General features: G+C 42.7%; 1 protein-coding gene across 4 annotated transcripts in view; it reads left to right on the top strand.

Annotated features, from left to right (window-relative positions):
- Positions 1–21,568, top strand: part of LOC126202921 (trithorax group protein osa-like) — a 145,647-nt gene that overhangs the window by 77,623 nt on the left and 46,456 nt on the right. For all 4 annotated transcript variants that reach the window (XM_049937006.1, XM_049937008.1, XM_049937007.1 and 1 more), the window contains exon 2: positions 4,112–4,279. In XM_049937006.1, coding sequence (XP_049792963.1) covers positions 4,112–4,279 — 168 coding nt within the window. The remainder of the gene's footprint in view (positions 1–4,111; positions 4,280–21,568) is intronic.

Genomic DNA, 21,568 nt, shown 5'->3' with positions numbered 1-21,568 from the left:
CGACTTCCTCACACTTAAATCTATACTCGATGTTAACAAATTCCTCTTCTTCAGAAGCGCTTTCCTTGCCATTGCCAGTCTACATTTTATATCCTCTCTACATCGACCATCATCAGTTATTTTGCTCCCCAAATAGCAAAACTCCTTTACTACTTTAAGTGTCTCATTTCCTAATCTAATTCCCTCAGCATCACCCGACTTAATTCGACTACATTCCATTATCCTCGTTTTGCTTTTGTTGATGTTCATCTTATATCCTCCTTTCAAGACACTGTCCATTCCGTTCAACTGCTCTTCCAAGTCCTTTGCTGTCTCTGACAGAATTACAATGTCATCGGCGAACCTCAAAGTTTTTATTTCTTCTCCATGGATTTTAATACCTACTCTGAATTTTTCTTTTGTTTCCTTCAATGCTTGCTCAATATACAGATTGAATAACATCGGGGGGAGGCTACAACCCTGTCTCACTCCCTTCCCAACCACTGCTTCCCTTTCGTGTCCCTCGACTCTTATAACTGACATTTGGTTTCTGTACAAATTGTAAATAGCCTTTCGCTTCCCGTATTTCACCCCTGTCACCTTCGATTTCGAAAGAGTATTCCAGTCAACATTGTCAAAAACTTTCTCTAAGTCTACAAATGCTAGAAACGTAGGTTTGCCTTTTCTTAATCTAGCTTCTAAGGTAAGTCGTAGGGTCAGTATTGCCTCACGTGTTCCAATATTTCTACGGAATCCAAGCTGATCTTCCCCAAGGTCGGCTTCTACTAGTTTTTCCATTCGTCTGTAAAGAATTCGCGTTAGTATTTTGCAACCGTGACTTATTAAACTGATAGTTCGGTAATTTTCGCATCTGTCAACACCTGCTTTCTTTAGGATTGGAATTATTATTTTGTTCTTGAAGTGTGAGGGTATTTCGCCTGTCTCATACATCTTGCTCACCAGATGGTAGAGTTTTGTGAGGACTGGCTCTCCGAAGACCGTCAGTAGTTCTAGTGAAATGTTATCTACTCCCGGGGCCTTGTTTCGACTCAGGTCTTTCAATGCTCTGTCAAACTCTTCACACAGTATCGTATCTCCCATTTCATCTTCATCTACCTCCTCTTCCATTTCCATAATATTGTCCTCAAGTACATCGCCCTTGTATAGACTCTCTACATACTCCTTCCACGTTTCTACTTTCCCTTCTTTGCTTAGAACTGGGTTTCCATCTGAGCTCTTGATATTCATACAAGTGGTTCTCTTTTCTCCAAAGGTCTCTCTAATTTTCCTGTAGGCAGTATCTATCTTACCCCTAGTGAGATAAGCCTCTACATCCTTACATTTGTCCTCTAGCCATGGGATTTACCAATGCGAAAAAAGCCGACATGCTCATGGTGTATGGAGAGCGTAGAAGGAATGCAGTTGATTCTTGTACAGTGTATGCGGCAAGATATCCCAATAGTCGTCAACCATCTCGGCACTTATTTATCAACTTCTTCAACGAGCTACGTAACAGTGGCAGTGTAACATCTAGACAACGTAACAGAAGAAAACAAGAGGCGATTGAGTGGGAGAAATTAATGTTCTTGCTGCTGTTGCAGTTGATCCTCACGTTAGCTCCCGCACAATCGCAAGAAGAAATGGCCTGTGTCAGGAAACTGTCCTACGTATTCTCCATCGACATAGGTTCCATTATTTTCAAATCTGTCTCCATCAACAGCTGCGTGGAAACGATTATGAGAAGCGTGTTACTTCTATACATTAGAATTAAGACACGGCACTCTTGATGTATTATCTTCCTTGTTTAGTGATGAAGCCACATTTATCAATCACAGCCAGGTAAACCGCTGGAAGAAACAATATCGATCTCTTTACAATGCCCGTTGGCTTCATCAAGTGGAACGTCAGCGTCCATCGAGTGTAAACGTGTAGTATGGGGCAGAGAAACATCAGCTTATAGGCCCGTTATTCTTAGACGGAACACTGAACACGCACAGGAATCGCAGCCTGCTATCAGACCATTTTCCACGGATGCCAGAAGACGTTTCTCTGCAGATTAGGAGAAATCTGTCGTACCAGAATGTTGGGTAACCAGCCCATAGCACACGAAGTACTACAGCGTGTCATGACGAACCGTTTCCAAATCGTTGGATTGGATGTAGAGGGCCTGTACCTCGACCGGTCCATTCCCTGTATTTGACGCCTTTACACTTTTACTGTGGGGAAAGCTCAAAGACGTTGCCTACAAGGACATATCAACTACACCCGAAGATCCACTATGTGATTAAAAGTATCCGGACACCTGGCTGAAAATGACTTACAAGTTCGTGACTACCTCCATCGGTAATGCTGGAATTCAATATGATGATGGCCCACCCTTAGCCTTGATGACAGCTTCCACTTTCGCAGGTATTCGTTCAATCAGGTGCTGGGAGGTTTCTTGGAGAATGGCAGCCCATTTTACATGGAGTGCTGCGCTGGCGATAGGTGTCGCTGTCGGTCGGTGAGGCCTGGTACGAAGTCGGCGTTACAAAACATCCCAAAGGTGTTCTGTAGGATTCAGGTAGGACTTTGTGCAGGCCAGTCCATTACAGGGATGTTATTGCCGTGTAACCACTCCGACACAGGCCGTCCATTATGAACAGGTGCTCGATCGTGTTGAAAGATGCAATCGCCATCCCCGAATTGCTCTTCAACAGTGGCAAGCAAGAAAGTGCTTAGAACATCAGTGTAGGCCTGTGATATGATAGTGCCATGCAAAACAACAAGGCGTACAAGCCCCCTCCATGAAAAACACGACCACACCATAACACCACCGCTTCCGAATTTTACTGTTGGCGCTACACACGCTGGCAGATGACGTTCACCGGGCATTCGCCATACCCACACCCTGCCATGGGATCGCCACGTTGTGCACCGTGATTCGTCACTCGACACAACGTTTTTCCACTGTTCAATCGTCCAATGTTTACGCTCCTTGCACTAAACGAGGCGTCGTTTGGCGTTTACTGGTGTGATGGGTGGCTTACGAGCAGCAGCTCGATCATGAAATCCAAGTTTTCTCACCTCCCGCCAAACTGTCATAGTACTTGCAGTGGGTCCTGATGCAGTTTGAAATTCCTGTGTGATGGTCTGTATAGATGTCTGCCTATTACACATTACGACCTTCTTCACCTGTCGTCGGTCTCTGTCAGTCAACAGACGAGGTCGACCTGTACGATTTTCTGCTGTACGCGTTCGTTCACATTTCCACTTCACTGTCATATCGGAAACAGTGGACCTAGGGATGTTTAGGAGTGTGGAAAACTCGCGTACAGACGTATGACAGAGGTGACGCCCAATCATCTGACCACGTTCAAAGTCCGTGAAGTTCTGCGGAGCGCCCCATTCTGCTCTCTGACGATGTCTAATGACTACTGAGGTCACTGATATGGAGACTTGGCAGTAGGTGGCAGCACAATGCACCTAATATTAAAAACATATGTTTTTGTGGGAGCCCGGATATTTTTGGTCAGATAGTGTATGCAACGACATATTACTGCAGCTTATCCACTGAAATGCTAGCAGATGTGCAGCAGTCGTTCCACACCAGAGTGGAAGCTCGTATTGACGCGTCCGGCAGTCATTTTGAAAACGACGTGCGACGGTCAATTTTCTCGTTACTGGTCAGAATCCACAAACCTAGTGCATGCACTTGTGTTGGTCTGTAGTGTGTCCTACCACATGTATTGTAGAAGTGTCAGTGGGGGAACTTTTCAGAATACGATATCTCATAAGCGACTACACTAGACTTCTGCAAGAAACGCAACTGACATCCTACTTTACCCAACTTGAAGTCTGTTAATGTCAATAGGCATTGTTTCACTTAGAAAAGTAATTGTTTGCACAAAAAATAGACTTTCTAAGTATTATTCCAATAAGTTTTTTGGATAACAATGCAAACCTCTGACTGCCAATCCATTCTATGAAAACCGCATAACAATAGCTCTTTCCATTTCCGCAATATTTGCTGTGCAAACTTTAGGTGATTCGCCCTGTGTACTGGTAGTCTTTTGTGTTTCTGTATTATGTATATATTTACAATTTATTTATTTTAATTAGTTTATTTACTTGCTTATTCTTATTGCTAAAGGTGGTGATGCTGGCAGTGGCTGGGGCGCATGCGCAGTTCGACCTACCGTACCCCCTGCAGCTGGTGCGAGCCGCTCCTAGTGCAGTCAGCCCACAGCTATACGGCCCCCAGCCTGAGGCTGTGTCGCTCATCAGAGGCAGCACGCAACCAGGCGACAGCCCACAGCAGGTGAGGTGGCGGTCCAGAGGGGCCGTACACGAGGGTTAATACGGACAAAAAAAAAAATCAACTAATGGTGGATGTCATTAAATGTTGCAGTCCTATATTCATATACACTATTCGCCATTAAAATTGCTACACCAAGAAGAAATGCAGATGATAAACGGGTATTCATTGGACACATAGATTATACTAGAACTGACATGTGATTACATTTTCACGCAATTTGGGCGCATAGATCCTGAGAAATCACTACCCGAACAACCACCTCTGGCCGTAATAACGGCCTTGATACGCCTGGGCATTGAGTCAAACAGAGCTCGGATGGCGTGTACAAGTACAGCTGACCATGCAGCTTCAACACGATACCACAGCCCGCATCTCGTGGTCGTGCGGTAGCGTTCTCGCTTCCCACGCCCGGGTTCCCGGGTTCGATTCCCGGCGGGGTCAGGGATTTTCTCTGCCTCGTGATGGCTGGGTGTTGTGTGCTGTCCTTAGGTTAGTTAGGTTTAAGTAGTTCTAAGTTCTAGGGGACTGATGACCATAGATGTTAAGTCCCATAGTGCTCAGAGCCATTTGAACCATTTGAACCACGATACCACAGTTCATCAAGAGTAGTGAGTGGCGTATTGTGACGAGCCAGTTGCTCGGCCACTATTGAAAAGATGTTTTCAATTGGGAAGAGATCTGGAGAATGTGCTGGCAAGGGCAGCAGTCGAACAATTTCTGTATCCAGAAACGCCCGTACAGGACCTGCAACATGCGGTCGTGTATTATCCTGCTGAAATGTAGGGTTTTGCAGGGATCGAATGAAGAGTAGAGCCACGGGTCGTAACACATTTCAATGGAACGTCCACTGTTCGAAGTGCCATCAATGCCAACAAGTGGTGACCGAGACGTGTAACCAATGGCACCCTACACGCAGCGTGATACGCCAGTATGGGGATGACGAATACACGCATCCAATGTGCGTTCACCGTGATGTCGCCAAACACGGATGCGACCATGATGGTGCTGTTCAAAAAAATGGTTCAAATGGCTTTGAGCACTATGGGACTTAACATCTGTGGCCATCAATCCCCTAGAACGTAGAACTACTTTAACATAACTAACCTAAGGATATCACACACATCCATGCCCGAGGCAGGATTCGAACCTGCGACCGTAGCGGTCACGCGGTTCCAGACTGAAGCGCCTAGAACCGCACGGCCACACCGGCCGGCTATGATACTGTAAACAGAACCTGGATTCATCCGAAAAAATGACGTTTGCTATTCGTGCACCCAGGTTCTTCGTTGAGTACGCCATCGCAGGCGCTCCTGTCTGTGATGCAGCGTCATGGGTAACCGCAGCCATGGTCTCCGAGCTGATAGTCCATGCTGCTGCAAACGTCGTCGAACTGTTCCTGCAGATGGTTGTGGTCTTGCAAACGTCCCCATCTGTTGACTCAGGGATCGAGACGTGGCTGCACGATCCGTTACAGCCATGCGGATAAGATGCCTGTCATCTCGACTGCTAGTGATACGAGGCCGTTGGGATTCATCACGGCGTTCCGTATTACCCTCCTGAACCTATCGATTCCATATTCAGCCAACAGTCATTGGATCTCGACCAACGCGATACGATAAACCGCAATCGCGATCGGCTACAATCCGACCTTTATCAAAGTCGGAAACGTGATGGTACGCATTTCTCCTGCTTACACGAGGCATCACAACAATGTTTCACCAGGCAACGCCGGTCAACTGCAGTTCGTGTATGAGAAATCAGTTGGAAACTTTCCTCATGTCAGCACGTTGTAGGTGTCGCCACCGGCGCCAACCTTGTGTGAATGCTCTGAAAAGCTAATCATTTGCATATCACAGCATCTTCTTCGTGTCGGTTAAATTTCGCATCTGTAGCACATCATCTTCGTAGTGTAGAAATTTTAATGGCCAGTAGTGTACCAAGCTATGTTCATATACCAAACTCCCAAAAAGTCATGGAACTTTAAGGCTCTGTACCCGTACTTGCTTGAAGTACGATGACTAGCTCCAGGTTCTGTTCCATGTTCATGTATTTGCCAAACAAGTATAGTCTGTTTGTAAAGTGTTGCGCGAGCAGTGCTCGAGGTGGGGGAGGTGGCCTCTCCGAAAAGAACACTAAACTTGCTGAACAGCTGCACCAAGAATCAGGTTTCTGTCTTGCAACACGTTGCTGCATTAGTTGATTTCTGTAGAGTCTGTACATTTCTTGAGGTGGTTATAACAATTGCTAATTTCCGTAATTCGTATATTGTTATTACCCTTAATGACAAATAAACACCCTAACACACTTTCACGTATCTGAGCAATGCATCATCATTGATTTAAAAGGTGCTCAGTGGAAGGGCTGTTGTCCATAAATATTATAAAAATTGAAACGTCCCCTTTTGAACAATTTTACAGGACTGTGCTTATACTGACACACAATATTTTGTTAGCGCAACGCAATCTGACTTTCAATAATCTCTACAAGAGAATGGCCCTGACTAACATTAAACTATACCTTTCACAAATCACTAAATCACTTACCTCACAAAAATTTTCGTTACTCCCACTACTGCAATACAGCAAGCGCCACTACTGCCAGCTAAATAAAAGATTCAAACTTTGGAAGGCACTAACTACTGATAGGGATAGTTAGCAAATGAAAGATATTAATAGAGAACAAACAATGTATTTACCTTGATATCATATATATATATATATATATATATATATATATATATATATATATATATATATATAGCAGTTCATGACAAATTTCAAAACTCCGCCATCTCTCTCCCCACATCCACCACTGCTGGCGGGTCACCTCCAACTGCCCAACGCTACGCGCTGTTCACAGCCAGCTGCCTAACACTACAATGGCGAGTATTACAACAATGCAAAGCAGCCACAGACTGCACACAGCACAGCCAGTGATTTTCATCCAGAGGTGGCGTTACCAATAAAGAAACCTAAACAGCCTACTTACATAGCCCCCATGCTCCCCACAAAAAATTTTACAAATTGGTTTGGGCACTGGGCAATACATATTTGTTAAAATTTTTCATAATCGTAATTACAATAACAAAGAAATCAAATGCACACACTTATTGATACAATGTTGGTCAAAAGCTAAAATTTTCTCACAGTCCATAAAGACAGTCCTAATCGTTCATCACAGTAAAATATCAGTGTTTTCCTCAAAGTCTGAGCAGTAAAAGAAAATGCACATGGAAGTAGTGGATTTCCATGCAGTCTTGAAGAAGTAGTGTTGTCCTTCCAACGGAAAGACAGTGCTGACTCTTGACATGCAGACAGGTAACGGGCCACAACAGAGCAAACCCACAGCGGAGTCAGTCGACGTTTTGAAGAAAATCGGTGGGTAGGTCATCACAGAGCAGACCCACTGTAGTCCTGGTAGAGATTACGGTATTGGTGGGCCACCAGAGGCGCAGACCCACTGCAGTCCTTGTAGAGATGGCCAGCAGCCATCTGTTGTGACTGTGCAGGTGCACAATCACAATTGAAGAGTCTTGCAGATAATATAGCAAGTCCATAACCACCACTTGTGCACTCACAAAGTTTTTGGAATTGTCCTTAAAACCAGCAATGCTGTTATCCAGTCCCTTGCTGAATTATTAACACACGTGCAAATACTAACAGTCCCTACTTCTCACATATTGTCCATATACTATGACCAACAGAAACGTGTGCAGTAAAATGGAACTTACAAGTTACTTAATTTGATGACCTTGTGTCAATTACAATTTTATAACATAAGAATACAATTACAAAGATACAAAATACATCATTAAAGAACATAACAATACAGATAACATTTGTAGTAAAACAGGCTTTACAAAAGAATAGAAATAAACATATACATCAGTGTTATAGGAATTTTGACATAAGTACATACATAAAAGATCAGAATAATTATTGAAACATCGACTTCACACATGAGCAACAAAACAGAACAGATAAATGTCTAAACATCTTTACAAAGTAAATAACAGATTATTAATGCAAATTATATTTGAGGATAACAGTATTCCTCATCATAGTTCATGTAGCTGAGTATTAGAAGAGAAAAAAGTTCTATGAAACAGTACACAGAGACAGGAAGAAAACAAATACACAAGGGTGCACAAACACATAGGGGGATAACACAATGGAAAGGACAGGGTTCGTTTTCAGTGTAACTTTTGGTACTGCAGTATTTTGCGAACAAAACCTTTTTTGTTCTTGGAGATCTCCCTTCGTTCATCATTATTCCCAAAAAGTCCTATCTGTACCTCTTTTCTGTATTCTAACCATATTTCCTTCAAAAATAAATATGGCTCATTGTACAATACTCATTAAGCCCAAATCGTTTTCATTTAACTTTCAAAGCATTCTTTCCCTATTCTCCATAGTTAGGTTCTTATATAGTCTACCCCCTCTTAAGCTAACTTAAATCTACTGAGCTCAGATGCTAAACTAAGGGACGAGGCAATGCAGCACCACAGAACAATTAACACAAACAGCAATAAAAAAATGGAAATTTGCAAAGTAAGCTACAGTAAATCTAAATTACCAAGCAATTCAACATTACAACTAATATGAGGGAATGCGCAGCAAACAAGAAAAATAAATCTGGCTTAGCAGAGTAACACAAATTAAAATTCAGTAGCACTATGCCTGGAAAACAGCAGCAGCAAAATAAAAAAAAAACATATATCTAAACATGACATAGCTCAAGCAGAAAAAATATTACACTAAAAATGGCCATGTATGTCACATCTTAACACTAGAGTGATGCATCACGAGAACTTACACTAGCAGATAAGTTACCAAATCGTAAAGAAATTATTTATGCAATTCCTGTGAAGGTAAATGTCTTTTTGTGCTCCCTCATTTTTTTTGAAAAAATTATTATTTACTCGATCTGTAGACAGAAAATATTTATATTAGTACATCTATAAAATTTTATTTTAACCAATGCTACAGTGCAGCTAGAAACTAGATATTAAACGAATTGAGCAAATATGTACAAAGGACGGCATGAAACATCATTCATTAGCCATATGGCATTTCATAAGGTAGTAAAATTTCTCTCAATTCTCGAGAAAGACGCTTGTCATAATCAGGTGTGCAGATGTAAAAATATTTCTCGTCATTTCATTAGGCATTTCTGTAAATATCATAAATTAAGAGCTCCCCCCCCATGAACCACGGACCTTGCCGTTGGTGGGGAGGCTTGCGTGCCTCAGCGATACAGATAGCCGTACCGTAGGTACAACCACAACGGAGGGGTATCTGTTGAGAGGCCAGACAAACGTGTGGTTCCTGAAGAGGGGCAGCAGCCTTTTCAGTAGTTGCAAGGGCAACAGTCTGGATGATTGACTGATCTGGCCTTGTAACAACAACCAAAACGGCCTTGCTGTGCTGGTACTGCGAACGGCTGAAAGCAAGGGGAAACTACGGCCGTAATTTTTCCCGAGGGCATGCAGCTTTACTGTATGATTAAATGATGATGGCGTCCTCTTGGGTAAAATATTCCGGAGGTAAAATAGTCCCCCATTCGGATCTCCGGGCGGGGACTACTCAAGAGGATGTCGTTATCAGGAGAAAGAAAACTGGCGTTCTACGGATCGGAGCGTGGAATGTCAGGTCCCTTAATCGGGCAGGTAAGTTAGAAAATTTTAAAAGAGAAATGGATAGGTTACAGTTAAATATAGTGGGAATTAGTGAAGTTCGGTGGCAGGAGGAACAAGACTTCTGGTCAGGTGACTACAGGGTTATAAACACAAAGTCAAATAGGGGTAATGCAGGAGTAGGTTTAATAATGAATAGGAAAATAGGAACGCGGGTAAGCTACTACAAACAGCTTAGTGAACGCATTATTGTGGCCAAGATAGATACGAAGCCCACACCTACTACAGTAGTACAAGTTTATATGCCAACTAGCTCTGCAGATGACGAAGAAATTGAAGAAATGTATGATGAAATAAAAGAAATTATTCAGATAGTGAAGGGAGACGAAAATTTAATAGTCATGGGTGACTGGAATTCGAGTGTAGGGAAAGGGAGAGAAGGAAACGTAGTAGGTGAATATGGATTGGGGCTAAGAAATGAAAGAGGAAGCCGCCTGGTAGTATTTTGCACAGAGCACAACTTAATCATAGCTAATACTTGGTTTAAGAATCATGAAAGAAGGTTGTATACATGGAAGAACCCTGGAGATACTAAAAGGTATCAGATAGATTATATAATGGTAAGACAGAGATTTAGGAACCAGGTTTTAAATTGTAAGACATTTCCAGGGGCAGATGTGGACTCTGACCACAATCTGTTGGTTTTGACCTGTAGATTGAAACTGAAGAAACTGCAAAAAGGTGGGAATTTAAGGAGATGGGACCTGGATAAACTGAAAGAACCAGAGGTTGTACAGAGTTTCAGGGAGAGCATAAGGGAACAATTGACGGGAATGGGGGAAAGAAATACAGTAGAAGAAGAATGGGTAGCTCTGAGGGATGAAGTAGTGAAGGCAGCAGAGGATCAAGTAGGTAAAAAGACGAGGGCTAGTAGAAATCCTTGGGTAACAGAAGAAATATTGAATTTAATTGATGAAAGGAGAAAATATAAAAATGCAGTAAATGAAGCAGGCAAAAAGGAATACAAACGTCTCAAAAATGAGATCGACAGGAAGTGCAAAATGGCTAAGCAGGGATGGCTAGAGGACAAATGTAAGGATGTAGAGGCTTATCTCACTAAGGGTAAGATAGATACTGCCTACAGGAAAATTAAAGAGACCTTTGGAGATAAGAGAACCACTTGTATGAACATCAAGAGCTCAGATGGAAACCCAGTTCTAAGCAAAGAAGGGAAAGCAGAAAGGTGGAAGGAGTATATAGAGGGTCTATACAAGGGCGATGTACTTGAGGACAATATTATGGAAATGGAAGAGGATGTAGATGAAGATGAAATGGGAGATACGATACTGCGTGAAGAATTTGACAGAGCACTGAAAGACCTGAGTCGAAACAAGGCCCCCGGAGTAGACAACATTCCATTGGAACTACTGACGGCTTTGGGAGAGCCAGCCCTGACGAAACTCTACCATCTGGTAAGCAAGATGTATGAAACAGGCGAAATACCCTCAGACTTCAAGAAGAATATAATAATTCCAATTCCAAAGAAAGCAGGTGTTGACAGATGTGAGAATTACCGGACAATCAGTTTAATAAGCCACAGCTGCAAAATACTAACACGAATTCTTTACAGACGAATGGAAAAACTAGTAGAAGCCGACCTCGGGGAAGATCAGTTCGGATTCCGTAGAAATACTGGAACACGTGAGGCAATACTGACCTTACGACTTATCTTAGAAGAAAGATTAAGGAAAGGCAAACCTACGTTTCTAGCATTTGTAGACTTAGAGAAAGCTTTTGACAATGTTGACTGGAATACTCTCTTTCAAATTCTAAAGGTGGCAGGGGTAAAATACAGGGAGCGAAAGGCTATTTACAATTTGTACAGAAACCAGATGGCAGTTATAAGAGTCGAGGGGCATGAAAGGGAAGCAGTGGTTGGGAAGGGAGTAAGACAGGGTTGTAGCCTCTCCCCGATGTTATTCAATCTGTATATTGAGCAAGCAGTAAAGGAAACTAAAGAAAAATTCGGAGTAGGTATTAAAATCCATGGAGAAGAAATAAAAACTTTGAGGTTCGCCGATGACATTGTAATTCTGTCAGAGACAGCAAAGGACTTGGAAGAGCAGTTGAACGGAATGGACAGTGTCTTGAAAGGAGGGTATAAGATGAACATCAACAAAAGCAAAACGAGGATAATGGAATGTAGTCGAATTAAGTCGGGTGATGTTGAAGGTATTAGATTAGGAAATGAGACACTTAAAGTAGTAAAGGAGTTTTGCTATTTGGGGAGCAAAATAACTGATGATGGTCGAAGTAGAGAGGATATAAAATGTAGACTGGCAATGGCAAGGAAAGCGTTTCTGAAGAAGAGAAATTTGTTAACATCGAGTATAGATTTAAGTGTCAGGAAGTCGTTTCTGAAAGTATTTGTATGGAGTGTAGCCATGTATGGAAGTGAAACATGGACGATAAATAGTTTGGACAAGAAGAGAATAGAAGCTTTCGAAATGTGGTGCTACAGAAGAATGCTGAAGATTAGATGGGTAGATCACATAACTAATGAGGAGGTACTGAATAGGATTGGGGAGAAGAGGAGTTTGTGGCACAACTTGACCAGAAGAAGGGATCGGTTGGTAGGACATGTTCTGAGGCATCAAGGGATCACCAATTTAGTATTGGAGGGCAGCGTGGAGGGTAAAAATCGTAGGGGGAGACCAAGAGATGCATACACTAAGCAGATTCAGAAGGATGTAGGTTGCAGTAGGTACTGGGAGATGAAGAAGCTTGCACAGGATAGAGTAGCATGGAGAGCTGCATCAAACCAGTCTCAGGACTGAAGACCACAACAACAACAACAAGAGCTCCACAGTATAAACATATGTTTTCAAGTTCGACCGTGTCGTTTTTGCGATGCTTTCTACAAAGGAACGTCAATAGCGAGGATAATGGCTTCCTTTTTTTTTTTTTCTACCTGTGCCGCTGAAAAGGGCTCGCAATAATGGCTTTTTCTCCAGGCGTCTGACACAGCTGTGTGCCTGCGACGCATTACGTGCAGGTGGTCACTTAACTTTCGTACGGAAATATTTATGGCAGCAGTTTTCGCTACAGTGACAGTCTCATATAAAAAAAATTCACAGGTTGAGAATTTGGTTACAAATGTGTAGAAACAAAATCTTATGAATATAACAGTGTCCAAAAAATTTTCGCCGGCATTGTGATACATTCACGCATTTACACACATTTCATAATTCTAAAATACGATTCTCGGTTTCCTACATCCTTTTCCACAAAGCAGAGTCCCTATCCACTACTCATTATTCCCTACCTTATTATACATATACATATTCGTCGACGCTTCTTTAATATTTCATTATATGAAATATGTAGCATAATCAAATTCCTCATATAGCATCAGCTTCTTGACCATAAACATACCTCAGCAGCATAATACACATCGTCGTCGTAAAAATAACATCATAACACCTCAGTCAACTCTCAAAATCGTCGTAGCTTTCTGCAATAATTTCAAATCCTAAAAAAATAATTTCTGCTCATTTCAATAGTTTCATCAACCTCAAACGTACCTTAAAATCATGCTCCCTTACCAAACCTGTCAGCATGTCAAGAGTCAGCACTGTCTTTCCGTTGGAAGGACAACGCTACTTCTTCAAGATTGCATGGAAATCCACTACCTCCGTGTGCATTTTCTTTTACTGCTCAGACTTTGAGAAAAACGCTGCAATGTGATGAATGATCAGGACTGTCTTTATGGACTGTGAGAAAGTTTAGCTTTTGACCAACATTGTATCAATAAGTGTGTGCATTGGATTTCTTTGTTATTGTAATTATGAAAAATTTTTTCAAATCTGTATTGGCCACTGCCCAAACCAATTTGTAAAATTTTTTGTGGGGAGCATGGGGGCTATGTAAGTAGGCTGTTTACGTTTTTTTATTGGTAACGCCACCTCTGTATGAAAATCACTGGCTGTGCTGTGTGCAGTCTGTGGCTGCTTTGCATTGTTGTAATACTCGCCATTGTAGTGTTAGGCAGCTGGCTGTGAACAGCGCGTAGCGTTGCGCAGTTGGAGGTGAGCCGCCAGCAGTGGTGGATGTGGGGAGAGCGATGGTGGAGTTTCGAAATTTGTCATGAACTTCTATATTTATATATGATGATATCAAGGTAAATACATTGTTTGTTCTCTATTAATATCTTTCATTTGCTAACTATCCCTATCAGTAGTTAGTGCCTTCCATAGTTTGAATCTTTTATTTAGCTGGCAGTAGTGGCGCTTGCTGTATTGCAGTAGTGGGAGTAACGAAGATTTTTGTGAGGTAAGTGATTTAGTGATTTGTGAAAGGTATAGTTTAATGTTAGTCAGGGCCATTCTCTTGTAGAGATTATTGAAAGTCAGATTGCGTTGCGCTAAAAATATTGTGTGTCAGGATAAGCACAGTCTTGTATAATTTTTCAAAAGGGGACGTTTCAAAATGTATGTATGTACGTACGAGGGCTTTTCGGAAAGTAAGGAACGATAGGTCGCGAAATGGAAACCACAGTGAAAAATCAAAACTCTTTTATTTGCAACAGATAGCTACAACTTCCAGGTGCGTATCTCCATAGTCGCCTATCCGACTTAGACGTTTGTGGTAGCGTTGTATATACACTCCTGGAAATTGAAATAAGAACACCGTGAATTCATTGTCCCAGGAAGGGGAAACTTTATTGACACATTCCTGGGGTCAGATACATCACATGATCACACTGACAGAACCACAGGCACATAGACCCAGGCAACAGAGCATGCACAATGTCGGCACTAGTACAGTGTATATCCACCTTTCGCAGCAATGCAGGCTGCTATTCTCCCATGGAGACGATCGTAGAGATGCTGGATCTAGTCCTGTGGAACGGCTTGCCATGCCATTTCCACCTGGCGCCTCAGTTGGACCAGCGTTCGTGCTGGACGTGCAGACCGCGTGAGACGACGCTTCATCCAGTCCCAAACATGCTCAATGGGGGACAGATCCGGAGATCTTGCTGGCCAGGGTAGTTGACTTACACCTTCTAGAGCACGTTGGGTGGCACGGGATACATGCGGACGTGCATTGTCCTGTTGGAACAGCAAGTTCCCTTGCCGGTCCAGGAATGGTGGAACGATGGGTTCGATGACGGTTTGGATGTACCGTGCACTATTCAGTGTCCCCTCGACGATCACCAGTGGTGTACGGCCAGTGTAGGAGATCGCTCCCCACACCATGATGCCGGGTGTTGGCCCTGTGTGCCTCGGTCGTATGCAGTCCTGATTGTGGCGCTCACCTGCACGGCGCCAAACACGCATACGACCATCATTGGCACCAAGGCAGAAGCGACTCTCATCGCTGAAGACGACACGTCTCCATTCGTCCCTCCATTCACGCCTGTCGCGACACCACTGGAGGCGGGCTGCACGATGTTGGGGCGTGAGCGGAAGACGGCCTAACGGTGTGCGGGACCGTAGCCCAGCTTCATGGAGACGGTTGCGAATGGTCCTCGCCGATACCCCAGGAGCAACAGTGTCCCTAATTTGCTGGGAAGTGGCGGTGCGGTCCCCTACGGCACTGCGTAGGATCCTACGGTCTTGGCGTGCATCCGTGCGTCGCTGCGGTCCGGTCCCAGGTCGACGGGCACGTGCACCTTCCGCCGACCACTGGCGACAACATCGATGTACTGTGGAGACCTCACGCCCCACGTGTTGAGCAATTCGGCGGTACGTCCACCCGGCCTCCCGCATGCCCACTATACGCCCTCGCTCAAAGTCCGTCAACTGCACATACGGTTCACGTCCACGCTGTCGCGGCATGCTACCAGTGTTAAAGACTGCGATGGAGCTCCGTATGCCACGGCAAACTGGCTGACACTGACGGCGGCGGTGCACAAATGCTGCGCAGCTAGCGCCATTCGACGGCCAACACCGCGGTTCCTGGTGTGTCCGCTGTGCCGTGCGTGTGATCATTGCTTGTACAGCCCTCTCGCAGTGTCCGGAGCAAGTATGGTGGGTCTGACACACCGGTGTCAATGTGTTCTTTTTTCCATTTCCAGGAGTGTACTTTCCAATACCCTCGTTATAGAAGGCAGCCGCCAGTGCTTTCCGCCAATTCTCTACGCTGGCCTACAGCTCGTTGTCTGTGCCAAAATGTTGTCTTCACAGCCAGCGGTTCGTTTGAGCAGAGATGACACTCAGTGGGAGACAATAACGGGCTGTATTATGGGTAACCAAACATTTCCAATTGTAAACGAAGCAGGAGCATCTTCAATGTCCCTGCAAAATGCGGCTGAGAATTGTCTTGAAGAAGAAAATGGTCAACAGTTATGTAATGTTGGCTGCATACCTTCAGGCGAAATTTCTCACCAGGCCCTCGTACTTGGCGGGAGACACTACTGTTCTAGGTATCTTTATGTGCTCCCTGTGTGCTCAGAACTAAAAAGAACGACGTAACGAGATCGACGGGCATACTAGAGACACTGACCAATACACCTGTGCAAAACGTCATCGGTTTTTTACTGTGGTTTCCTTTTCACGACCGATCGTTCCTTACTTGCCGAATAACCCTCGTATGTGTGTATGTGTGTATGTGTGTGTGTCCGTGTGTGTGTTTCTCATCGCGCACAAACCACTGGACGGACTGCCGATTTCAACCAAACTTGGTATACACATACCCCAATGTCAGGCAACAATTGCTGTGGGGGTAACACCCAATTACCTATCATATTTCAAGAGATATGTCACCATAAACACAATGAGATGCATGAGAAACTGCTGTAACATGCATGACGTTTAAATGTATTGCTTTTGTGCTACTGACTGTATTCGCAATAAATTCCGCATGCAGTATCCACATATGAAGCTGACTGCACCTACAGAAGTACACCATGGTAACACATATACATCAAGAGGTATGACGTCATAAACAATGCATCATGCCTGACGTTTGAGTGTATTACTCCTGTGCAACTATAGATATTTGCAATAAATTTCGTGGGCAGTATCCACATAAGCCGCTAAATGCACCTACAAAATTATATCATTGTGTGGCATTCAGATCAAGAGATATTACGCCATAAACACTGAGATACGTGAAAAAAAAAGCCGCATCATGCGTGAAGTTCTAACGCAATTATTCTTTAATATTAAGACACTCCTACCCAGCTGAAATGGTAGTACGTGAAAACAATAGCCACATATAGAACTATGAAGATGTATTCTCATAGAGACGTTAACAAAATCACGTCGTAGACACTCGAAACAGATGCACCCAACATACAGAAACTTTCTTAATTTGGATACTGTACGTATATATTTATTCATTATACCATTTCTTTATACGACTGTTTCATAATTTCAGAGGTGTTCAAATGGTTCAAATGGCTCTGAGCACTATGCGACTTAACTTCTGAGGTCATCAGTCGCCTAGAACTTAGAACTAATTAAACCTAAAGTAACCTAAGGACATCACACACATCCATGCCCGAGGCAGGATTCGAATCTGCGACCGTAGCGGTCGCTCGGCTCCAGACTGTTCAGTGGGTGTGTTCACGAATACATGAAATGAAATTTTTCGATATTCCACTACAAACAAAGTGCAGCTTTTTGTTTTCGTTTGTAATAGAAAACTGGCAAATAAAATACCCGGTCAGTACAGGGTTTGTCAGCTAGTAACGTTAGATAACAGCCTGTAGTTGCTCCTTGTGACAAAGTGTGGTAGAGAGAGAGAGGGAACTTGCCTTTTCGCTCTTCAGATTACAGGCAGACTGTAGAGCGAATAATATACAACCATGTCCTCAGCATCCTCACTAGGTATTTATTTATTTATTTCATTTGAAAGCACAAAGAGTAGAATTTCTGTATTCTTGCATTATATGGACTCTACACTGTTGCTACTCTTTACCGTTAGATTACAATTTTTCAGTGGCTGTTTATCCATTTCAGCTACAGATCTATAACAGATGCCGCCTCAGCAACACAGGTATGTATAAATGATACTAATGTCGGAAGAACATCGCGAAACTATGACGGAAGACAACTGAGGCAAGAAATGTTACCCTATGCCACTTATAGCACTTATTGATGTTGTTGTGCCCTTTTTCTGAATATTGTGATATCGCTTGTTACAAGTCTTAATATGCTTTATTATAACTTCCTAATTTTGATGACCTGGGGCTGGCTGTTAACTGCATAGTTTTGCCACATTGCAAAAACTGTTCCGCATCTATACCTACATCAGTGCTCTGCAAACCACAGGGGGTGCTTTCCCACTGTGTAATTTATTAGCTTTTCTTCCCTTTCAATTTCACAAGGATCGCTGGAATAATGTCGGCTTAAATGCTTCTGTGCTCATTGCAGTTGGCGTAGTATTGTGTTCTCAGTCTCTACAGGAGCGGTGCACAAGAGGTTGTAGTATATTTCTAGAATCACTACCGATTTTGAAATGACGATTATCATCTGCCTTCTCTTAGCCTGTTGCTCATTCTTCACCGAATACTAAAATGTAACTGTTTGGCATCATTAAGATGTGCAATTTTTTTTCATTTCCTGCATTTCAGTTTTTGTACAGTGTTCAAATACCGTGCAAATACTTGACAGCTGGGCGTTGCTCTTTACCTGTGACTGAGAATCTGTTCCTGAAGCCACATTACAGTATTTATCTTTTATTCTGAACCTTGACTCTTCGATTGACTTGATGCGCCCCGTCACTATTCTCTTTCTTGCGTCATCCTCTTCATCGGAGAGTAACTCGTATACATATACCCAGCGCCCTCAATTATTATTTCTGTGTATTATAATCTGTATTTTACACTATAATTTTTGCACTCTAGGCTTCGTCTAGCACGAAGGAAGGTTTTTCCTGATATCTCGAGGGATCCTATCGCCCTCTCTCTTCTTCTTCCGTCTTCTGTCTTCTGTATATTCGTTTCCTCGCTGATTTTACAAAGACTGTCCTTATCTGCGCGCGTAATTCACACCATCTTTCCGTAACACCACATCTTTAATTCTTCGAGTATCTTCGTTAGAGGCTCTCAAATCTTATTAAACACATTAAAACTGTTACGCGCGTCATACATATTATTGGCACTCGAGTTGCAGCTTCTCTTTCAGACGGACAGGAATTCTGTAACTCGCTTCGATCCATAGAAGACTGTAATAGATGGATTGTTGACTGTAATAGCGGCAGCTTACACTCGAGTCACGTTCTTCTGCACTGTTACTGAACAACTGCCTACAGCATTGCGTGACGCGCGTGTAATTTTCCTCCCACTTGCAACATGTAAGTTCTGTAAGCAGCTGTGTGAGGTGCATCGTTTCGATATTTTAGATTTACTCCCCTGTTGCATTCGATTTTATGGCAAGGAGAAAATAATTGTTCATATTAGGTTGGATTTGATTCCATTAGGTTCAATTTTCGTTCCATATCCAAAAAATTAGATGATTCTCGTGGTGTGGAACATGTCAGAAAGTATAACATAAAAAACGTAAAACATTTGAATATAATATTTACTACCTCGATCATTTGTCAGGAGATTGTCAAACTACGTGAATACAATGCAGTAAACCAGAACAGCTAATATTTACAGAAGTAACACGCTGTCAGAATGAAATATTGTTATGCACTATTAATAAATTTATCATAATCAAAATACCAAATCTTGACGGTTGTGCATAGTGCTGCCAATACTGAAATATAACAGACATTTTTACTTAAGCTCGCCTAACACTCTCTGCTAAGATATTCATCTATAGAGTAGAAGGAGTTGCCTATCAAAGCCTTTCAGACTCTGTTTAAACCGTGCTCTATCTGAAACCAAGTTTTTAGTGGTCTCTGCCGATTTATCGAAAATGTGTGTTCCCGAATACTGGACCCCTTTTCGGACCAAGGTAAGTGATTTTAGGTCTTTAAGCAGTTTGTTCTTATTCCTAGTATTGATACGATATATTGAGCTATTGGTTGGAAATAGAGGTATATTAACATGCAACAAATTTCATTAAGGAATAATTATACTGAGAAGTAGTGGTTAGAATACAAAGTTCCCTGAACAGATTTCTACATGATGTTCTTGAATTTACGCCACACGCTTTTCGTATCATATGTTTTTGCACCCTAAAGACATTTGCTAGGTTTGATGAGTTACCCAAAATATGATCCCGTATGACATAATAGAATGAAAGTAAGCAAAGTATGCAAGTTTTTTTCTATTTATATCTCCTACACCTGACATCATTCTCACTGCAAATACAGACTTGTTTAGGCGCTTAAGCAATTCTGCGGTATGCCCTTCCCAATTGAATTTATTATCCAGTTGTAAGCCCAGAAATTTGACACTGTCAACCTCTTCGATCTGCATGTCTTCATATGTTATACATATGCTGGAATGAAATCTCTTACAGGTTCTGAACAATGACTCGTTATGTGCCCTAATCTTTTGTACTTTATACTATGACCCTAGGGAAATATACGAGGCCTGTTCAGAAAGTAAGCTCCGATTGATTGCCAAATTGAAACCACAGTGAACATCAGAAATGTTTTACTTGTAACAATTAGCTACACCTTTCAGCTACTTCTCTACGTAGTCGCCGTTCTGACTTAGACTTTTGTCATAGCGTTGTACCAACTTTTCAATAGCCTCATCATAGAAGGCAGCCGCCAGTGCTTTCCGCCAATTCTCCACGCTGGCCTACACCTCGTTGTCTGTGTCAAAATGTTGTCTTCAAAGACAGCGGTTCATGTGACCAGAGATGAAACTCAGGGGGAGACAATTGCGGACTGTATTGTGGGTAATCTAACATTTCCATTTGAAAACGATGCAGGAGCATCTTCATTGCCCCTGCAGAATGCGGCTGAGAATTGTCTTGAAGAAGAAACAGCACGACAGTTATGTAATGTTAGCTGCATAGCTTCAGGCGAAATTTCTCACCAGGCCCTCGTACTTGGCGGCAGACACTATTTTCTAGACATCTTTACGCACTCACTGCGAGCTCAGAAATGAGAAGAGCTACGTGATGCTAACTGGGGTTATACTAGAGACACTACCCAACACATCTGTGCAAAGCTTTATCGGATTTTCATAGTCGTTTCCATTTCGCGACCGATCGGAGCTTACTTTCTGAACGCCCCTCGTACAATGGAGGTAGTAGAACTGCCACACTGTCTTTTCCGAATACCTGTTTTCCAAATTTTCTTATCATAGTTTCTCCAGAACAACGCCGTCTTTCTTCAAACGATTCCCTGTCAATGTTGCTTAACATCAGTTTTACACTTCCATTTTGGTTACAATGAATTGTTACGGTGCTAGCAGCGCGTGCCTGACATGGATCTATGTCTCCTGGTAAACCCACTTGGTAAGCAGGCTACTCCAAGTGCTGGAGCAGTATTGTAGAGTAGGTTTACAAAAAATTGAAACACCCAGAAGACAAGGTCGGATGTCAATGTATACTACTTGCCATTAAAACTGCTACACCACGAAGATGACGTGCTAAAGATGCGAAATTTAACGGACAGGAAGAAGATGCTGTGATATGCAAACGATTATCTTTTTAGAGCGTTCACACAAGGTTGGCGCCGGTGGCGACACCTACAGCTTGCTGAGATGAGGAAAGTTTCCAACCGATTTCTCATACACA

Source organism: Schistocerca nitens, chromosome 9, assembly GCF_023898315.1.
Source record: "Schistocerca nitens isolate TAMUIC-IGC-003100 chromosome 9, iqSchNite1.1, whole genome shotgun sequence".
NCBI classification, from domain to species: Eukaryota; Metazoa; Arthropoda; class Insecta; order Orthoptera; family Acrididae; genus Schistocerca; species Schistocerca nitens.
This window is presented reverse-complemented; position numbering and strand designations above follow the sequence as displayed.